Below are 8,682 nucleotides of genomic sequence, written 5' to 3'. Positions count from 1 at the left end.
CGGAATCCGCACTGGGAAGGTGAAAGAAGATTATTTTTCTCCAGAAACCAAACAAGGCGTCTGTTGACCATCCTTTCGAGTACTTTGCAGAGACTGCTAGTAAGCGAAATTGGTCTATAGCTACCTGGAGAAGTTCTATCTTGGCCCGGTTTTTGTGGAGAGCAATAATGTGTGAACGACGCCAAGAATTAGGGAATGTGTTTTCTAAATATATTCTATTATATAATTTTAGAAGATCTTGTTTTTCCATCCTCCGTCAGGTTCCGCAACATGGCATAATGTATGTTATCGGGGACCTGGAGCAGAATTTGATGTCGCCTTTAGTGATGAATCAAGTTCATCAATGGTAAAGGGAAGGTTTAAAGGAGAGTTATTATTAATATTTAAATTTAGAGGATGTCTTTCTGTATTTGTTTTGAAATTTTGAAACTCCCTATTGTAAGATGACGTTTTTGAAATTTCCGCAAAATGTGAGCCGAATAGATTGGAAACTGTCAAGGGATCAGTTACCACATCGGTACCATTTTTCAGAGCAATAAGAGAAGGTGGAGAGGTCTTACAGCAAACAGATCGAAGCTTCCTCCAAACATCAGATGCAGGAGTTGTTCGTTTTATTCGATCTGTGTAGTCCAGCCAGGACTGCCGCCGTCTCTGTCTAAATACCTGTCTTGCTTTGGCCCGTGCTCTTCTGTACCTACTTAAATTTTCTTCAGTCGGTGATCTGTTGAACTGTCTTAAACATTTTCGACGTTCCTTTAGAGCCGCCGAACATTCTTCAGACCACCAAGATACCTGGCGTTTTGTTTGGTGAACCCGAGGATTTTGGAATGCTGCGCTCTGCGGATGTTATAATATTGGATGTAAATAATATAGTGGCTGTATTTATGTCGTTTGATTGGATATTAATAGTTTGAGAAATTATGTTCTTTTTGTACTCGTTCCAGTCAGCCCTCTTAATTTTCCACCTGGGACACCTGCCTGTCGAAGACGGAAAGGATTCAAAAGCCACGGCAATGGGCGCATGGTCACTCCCTGACAGGTCGGGAAGTACGGACCAATGCACTCGAGTTGCCACGACCGGACTGCAGATTGACACGTCAATTGCCGACCATATTCCAGTCCTAGGGCACATGTAAGTGGCCGACTCGTCATTGAGAATGGACCGCTGCCACTTCATCCCACAATCCCGCAACCATGTTACCCCTCCGATCAGAATGGCTGGAACCCCAAGAGCGATGGTGTGCATTGAAATCACCAACCATCAAGAAAGGAGACGGGAGTTGGCTGTAGAGATCACGTAGATCATCAAGAGATAAATCAAAAGGGGGAGGTGGAATATATATGGAGCAGATAGTTAATTTAAAAGGAACATCGATTGATACTGCTACTGCCTGGAGGTTTGTGACGATGTTCAAAGCTCTAGCACTAACAGAAGAATCTGCTAGAATAGCCACACCTCCACAGGCAATTTGTTGGTGATGATCTAGGCGAAAGATGTCATAACCATTTTTGTTTGAAATGAGTATGAGGAGACAATTTTGTCTCTTGTAGGCAAATAAATTTAGGTTTTCTTGTATTTATGAGTAATTTTAAGTCTTCATAGTGGCTTCTCAAACCATTAATATTCCATTGTAACAGCATTTTATATTATATATTTTATTTTGTGCTAGTTCATCGTAATTTTTTTTTCTTTGTTTAGATACAGGACGGAAGTTACCATGAACAGTTTTGGAACTCTGTCTGCATCTCCAAAGGGTCCTCAACCATATCATCATCAAGTGATAATTGTGAGGATCTGGACGAGGATGGATTAGTCTTTTTTACTAGGAATTTGGATCTATTTTCTGATTTTGTTTCTATGTTCTTTTTTAATTTGTCGGCGAGTTTTTTCCTCTCTTCCAAAGATAAGGCGGGTTTCGTATTTTGTTGAACCTTATCTCTGAAAGTAGAAGTAGCTGTTGGGCGAGCTTGAGTCTGTGTGTTGGACTTAGTATGGGGCGTGTGGACTGCTTGGGAAGGATTACTGGCGGATGTCAACGGATGTTGTCCGGTACCGGCTGCAAGCTGCTTAACCAAAGCGGCAACCTGCTCTGTTAGATTGAGTACCATACCTTCCAAAGCGGTACATGACGGGCACTGTGCGGATTGGACTGGGGCTGAAGCAGCTTCGGAGTACGAGACTCCCTTTTTAGGGGTTGGAGCGATTCTTCTCCTGTACTCTTTGCGGGCTTCGTTAAAGGAGAGTTTGTTAAGAGTAACGATCTTCAATACTTCCTTTTCCTCTAAGTAAACTCTACACTCCTTCGAAGTGGCCGCGTGTTTGCCCTTACAGTTCACGCATCTGACGTCGTTCTTGCAACCTTCCTCTTGGTGGCCTTCATCGCCGCAACGGGAACAAGTCTCAGGGCCCGAGCACGTCTTAGTAGAGTGCCCGAATCTCTGACAACGGTAACACCGCTGCGGATTTTTAAAGTATGGCCGTACAGTCAGGGACAAGTACCCAGCCTTAATAGTTTTTGGGGGTTGGGGAAAAGCAAAGGTCAGAATTAGACCAGGAGTAGGAACCTTTTTCCCATTCTCCGTCCGAAGCATCCTGACCACATCGGTTACCATTTCACACTGCAGCTCGTCCTTAATTTCCTCCTCACTACACTCCATCAGGTCACGGCAGAAGACGATCCCCTTAGAGGTATTCAGTGAGGAGTGCGGTTGAACAACGACTTCCACCTGGTCAAAAAAGCTTGTCATCTGAAGGAACTTCCTGGCTTGGATGTAATTCGCAGCCTCCACCAGGATAGTTCCATTTCTCAGTTTGCTTACCGATTTAGGCTGACCGCCTGAGGAAACAAAAGCTTTGTTTATAAGGAAAGGACTAACCTTTGTTAGAGTTTTGCCCTCATCCTTATGACTCACGATTAGGTATAATGGAGTTGGAACGTTCATATTTTCTGCATTTACTTTTTCTTCCACTTTCCTTTGTTTTATATATGATTCATTTTCAGAATCTGACAACTGTCGTTTTTTCTCTGGATCATTAAGATCTCTTCCTCCGAATTCTTGCCCTAAGGGTGGGGTGGTTTGAATATCCATATATAGGGTCACCAGCGCATCGTGTTTAGTAGTGCGGGCCGATTCACCGGGAGCGGGCATGCCCTCGGGTGTCCCACAAACCGTAGCTTGGGGGACAACCCTACCTCAGTTCCCCGAGGCCCGGTTTCCATCGATTACCAAGTCGGGAATACGCGCACAACTTGGACTCGCACGTGGCAACAGGGGCTCCGACACCCCTGCCTACTGAACACTTCCTGACCAAGGACCGAAGTGGCTGGCTTCTGAACCAGTACATGACTTACGCCTCGGCAGAGACAAGCTCACATCAGCTCTCACCGACACCAGATAGGGCATCTAGTGCCGGCTTAAGCACTCCCAGCGAGCCATGCACTGGAACGGTCAGAGGACGGGTACTAATAACACCCTGGAGGGGGATTTGGTAGGAATTAGGGAATGGTTAGGTGGGAAGAGGCAGTTTAACGTCATACCCAGGACGGTAGTTTCTTTGAACTTAGCCCTAAAAGGGTCTCTGCGCTTGACAGGATATCCGGAGTGAGAATATGTTCAGGATTGGAAAAAGTGGGTTATTTCCTTCTCTTGCGAAAATGCAATGTTGCATCCTCGATGAAGAGAGATAAAAGGCACTCCGGAATGCCACCTTGGCTGAAAGAACGACCAGCTCTGTTTCATCACCCCCCTTCCAGAAAAAGTGAGCAGGAAGAAGGATATCTTTCTGACGTGAAAACCCCTTTAAGAACAAAGGACACGTCTTCCCGTTGTGAAGGCAGCAAATATACCAAGCTCAAGTGACACGCATTGGTCAACAAACGGACAAACACAGAAGTTGTATCATCAATAGTCAAGCAATCAATATTTTTATCTACACACACGTTTTTACCATTACACGTCTAATCATGTTCATGAGACTCTCGACAAACCATCTATAATCTCTACTCCGACTGACCTCAGAAAACTCAGTATATTATGTGGTTTAGGTTGTACCTTTATTCTGCCTGTTTACAATTGCCCGATTAAAAGTACAACGGTCACATGATTTGAACCTGCGCTATGTCTATTCATACCCAAAGTTGAACGTCACCGTTGTGATAAACTCGCCAAAGTCAAAACTGACAAAAAGCAAATTGACGTTTGAAATATTCCTTTCCAATTATCCGTCATCAATAATACATTTTGAACAAAGAAAAGTTGATGATCATATTTCAATAATACTTTAAACCTGATGACTACTTCGCAAGTACCAGTTATAGATCAGTGTCCCATATGAACTTACGTAGTATTAATGTTCTTGTTATTACACAAATGTTTTAAGTACCGATAATGTTTTGATTTTTGAAATAAAAATATATAACTTTCATTACTATTTAATGTGTATTTTTAATGGATTTACAATTTTTAATAAAATTTTTCGACGTGAGCAAAGTAAAAAGCTTTAAAATTAGAGCAATAATTGTATGACGTCCAATGTTTACAATTTATTTAGGACAATTAAGACCAATAGTTCACATATTGCTTACTATCCATTGTTTTGTCTTCTGATACATTCCTTATTTCTGTGTTGTATAAATATGTTTTAGAAACATTGAAATAATTAATATGTAAGTGGATTTTTGGCTTTGTAAATGCTTTATTTGGAATACTCTTATTTCTGTAAATGAATTTACATTAAGGGGCTTGAATGCACTCACTCATCTGTCACGACGTAATATGAAAGTTAGCATATCATTTCACTTAAGCATCGCAAACTAAAATATAATTAGTAGAATGATACTACAAATAATTATCACGTTTCCCTAATTGTATTAGATTTGACTACTGAAGATAATGTTCTCGTGAACAGAGAGTATACAATGTAAATAAAAATAAATAGTTGGAAAGTTGAAGTTCAAACGGCCCAGCAACAAACACTGTACACGTAAATATTACAAGTACAGACAATTCTGTGGTAATGTAAATAATAAAGTATAGTAATCTAAGGACTAATTGTAACTAAGTCAATTAAACAACGAGAAAATTATGCTCTACTACTTAAGATTTGATGAGGAATCCAATTACTATACAACTCGGAAATAAAAGCTAAATATGTGGATTAGTAGCCATTTTTGTGGCCTGGATTTGAAGTATAAGTATACGAATGTAAGTATGGGTGTCAGTGTGGACTATTTCTACTATCTCGCCTTCCACACTGGGTAGACCTTCCCCAGTAGTTCTATATCCACCACTCCATATAGGCGCTGCATAAACAAAATGATTAACCCATAAGAGACTACTGTGACCATATGGTCACAGTTTCAGTATTTTATTTTTTGGGTTGGTATGCCTGATTCATGAAGCTGGTTTTGATTTTTTCTTAGCCAGCTGACAGAACAAGAGTTATTCTTCACCTGTAGTGTTATTGTTTGATGGTTGGTTTCAGTTGTGAGGAACAGTAAAGTATTAAATTTACTTATGTTACAACATGGCTGATTTTCTTGACAACAATTGGTTGTAAGTATTATAACTTTTTTATATATAAGATAAACATATCTGAAATATGTCCTATGTTATTTCATAAGCTTTTAACTGGTTATGTTTTAAAGAAAATGCTATGTCAGTTTTAGGTTATGTCATAGGCCACCTCAAACTTTACTGTGACCATATGGTCACAGTAGGCTTTCATATGAACAAAAACAATAATATTGAATATGTTTTACCAGTAATTTTTATTTCGCCTCTCATGTTTGTGAGGTATATATATTACATTATTATCCTTCATTTGTTGTTTTAGGCAACAACTGTCACTGGCCGAGGGATTTACTGTAGCCGAAGCTGTCGATGTAATTGAAAACTTTGTTGATGACGGGAATCTCGACACCTCAGACGTTGACATCTTTATTGCCCCCCCAGAAAATGATATCCTCACTGATGAAGACTCTGGTCCAGAAGACGAAGGTGGTACCATAAATAATTTGAACGGTGGACAACTATCAGCTCCCGCAGAAATAAGAGTAAGAAGACTTTGTAATCTTGTTGAATCAAGTTGCACGGAACTACAAGATAAAAAACATCGAACCTGGATTGATGGCGACATGGAAGCTCAGAAGACTCTTGCTTTTCAAGCATACAACTACAGTAAGTTCAGTTCTTTAAGCCCAGTTGAACTTTTTGAGCTATTCATCAACAACAGTGTTATTGAATTGCTAGTTAAAAATACAAACAAGTACGCTTTATTCAAAAACTGCCCAGACCCAAAGGTTACGGAGGAAGAAATGAAATGCTTTTTAGCAATTTTTGTTACTGTCAGGATACAATGAACTGCCTGGTAAGAAATGCTATTGGGATTCTGGACTAGATATGAAAAATGAAATGGTCTGTCAAGCAATGAGACGTGATAGATTTATTCAAATTATGCGCTTTTTGCACTGTGCAGATAACTCTGAGACAATTCCAAATGACAAAATGTGGAAAATGAGGCCACTTATGAACTTACTCAAATGTAAATGTCTTGACAATTTTGTACCATCTGAGTTTTTGTGTTTTGATGAGTCCATGGTAAAGTACTATGGCAAACATGGATGTAAGCAATTTTTGAAAGGGAAACCTATCCGTTTTGGCTACAAGATTTGGAGCCTAAATACTGATACTGGGTACTTGATCAATTTTGAGATTTTTCAAGGGAAGAACACAACAACAAATGAAACATATTCAAAGCTATTTGGGAAATCAGCAGCTCCTCTTGTATCAATGCTGGATGAAATACCTCAAGATGAGTTACCCTACCAGTTGTTTTTTGACAATTTGTTTACAAGTCCAGCACTGATGAAACATCTGAAAGATAGAGGTTATGGTTCTACAGGAACTGTCCGAATCAACAGATTGCCAAAAGACTGCCCTCTTTCATCAAAAAAAGATATGCAAAATGAATCTCGAGGAAGCTTTCAATGTAAAATAGAAAAAGAAGATGGCATATTTGTCGCTCGCTGGAAAGACAATAGTGTTGTTACAGTCGCATCGACATCATATGGTATTGAGCCTATTGCTAGTGTGAAGCGCTTCTCTCAGTCAGAAAAGAAATATCTCCACATTCAACAACCCTTTGTGATAAAACAGTATAATCACCACATGGGAGGGACGGACCTTATGGATGAGGACATAAGCACCCACAGAATTGGGATCAGGGGAAAGAAGTGGTGGTGGCCTTTGTTTACATGGCTTATAGATCTGGGCACCACTAATGCTTGGCGACTTCTCAGATTGTCAGGGAACAAAATGACAAAACTGACATTTAGAAGAGAAATAGTTCAATGCTACTTAACAAGGTACAAGACTCCTCCAGCTCTTCCCGGCCCAAGTACTTCAAGAAAGGTCTTCGTTGCAAAAAATAAAAATAGTCTACGCTACGATGGTCTACATCACTATGTAATACCAACAGAAAAGCGCAGGAGGTGCGCAAATAGATTGTGCAGTTCTGTAGGAAGAACAGCTTGCAAAAAATGTGACGTCGGCCTGTGTGTAAAATGTTTCGAGAACTATCACAAACTGCAGTAGGCTACTATATATGTCACTCTGGAGTCTACAAAAACTTTATAATAATCTGATTTTACTTTACTTAATAGTTTAATGGTTTTAAAGTAAATAATAAAGTAAAGTTTCATATAATGCGATTGGTTGTTTATTTATTCGGAAAAGGTATCTTAAAAGCCTACTGTGACCATATGGTCACACACAAATTTTCGATATAGATACATCACTAGAATAAAATCAATAATTTTCCAATAACAAAAAAGCTTATAGAAAAGGGTTTAAATACAAAATAATTTCAAATTCCACAGAAAATAATTCCAGTCCTTTATGGGTTAATTAACGTTACTAAATACTAATGCATTAAAAATACACACTAAATAGTAATGAAAGTTACATATATTTTTATTTCAAAAATCAAAACATTATCGGTACTTGAAACATTTGTGTAATAACAAGGTCAATAATACAGAAGTTTTATCATCAATAGTCAAGCAATCAATATTTTTATCTACATACACGTTTTTACCATTACACGTCTAATCATGTTCATGAGACTCTCGACAAACCATCTATAATCTCTACTCCGACTGACCTCAGATGACTCAGTATATAATGTGGTTTAGGTTGTACCTTTATTCTGCCTGTTTACAATTGCCCGATTAAAAGTACAACGGTCACATGATTTGAACCTGCGCTATGTCTATTCATACCCAAAGTTCGACGTCCCCGTTGTGATAAACTCGCCAAAGTCAAAACTGGCAAAAAGCAAATTGATGTTTGAAATATTCCTATCCAATTATCCGTCATCAATAATACATTTTGAACAAAGAAAAGTTGATGATCATATTTCAATAATACTTTAAACCTGATGACTACTTCGCAAGTACCAGTTATAGATCAGTGTCCCATATGAACTTACGTAGTATTAATGTTTTTGTTATTACACAAATGTTTTAAGTACCGATAATGTTTTGAATTTAGAAATAGAAATATATAACTTTCATTACTATTTAGTTTGTATTTTTAATGGATTAGTATTTAGTAACGTTAATTAATAATTTTGTTTATGCAGCGCCTATATGGAGTGGTGGATATAGAACTACTGGGGAA

The 8,682-nt window shown here is 38.8% G+C and overlaps 1 protein-coding gene across 1 annotated transcript; it reads left to right on the top strand.

The window, feature by feature from the left end:
- The first annotated feature begins 5,329 nt into the window (after window positions 1–5,329).
- Window positions 5,330–6,362, top strand: LOC124358558 (piggyBac transposable element-derived protein 2-like). The gene is made up of 2 exons (XM_046810861.1): window positions 5,330–5,556; window positions 5,837–6,362. Exons 1-2 carry the CDS (start codon window positions 5,528–5,530, stop codon window positions 6,360–6,362), a joined length of 555 nt encoding a protein of 184 aa, XP_046666817.1. The 5' UTR covers window positions 5,330–5,527.
- The last annotated feature ends 2,320 nt before the right edge of the window (window positions 6,363–8,682 follow it).

This window comes from Homalodisca vitripennis, chromosome 3 (genome assembly GCF_021130785.1).
Source record: "Homalodisca vitripennis isolate AUS2020 chromosome 3, UT_GWSS_2.1, whole genome shotgun sequence".
In the NCBI taxonomy this organism is placed as follows: domain Eukaryota; kingdom Metazoa; phylum Arthropoda; class Insecta; order Hemiptera; family Cicadellidae; genus Homalodisca; species Homalodisca vitripennis.
The sequence above is the reverse complement of the archived record's forward strand: the minus strand, read 5'-3'. Positions and strand labels throughout refer to the sequence as shown.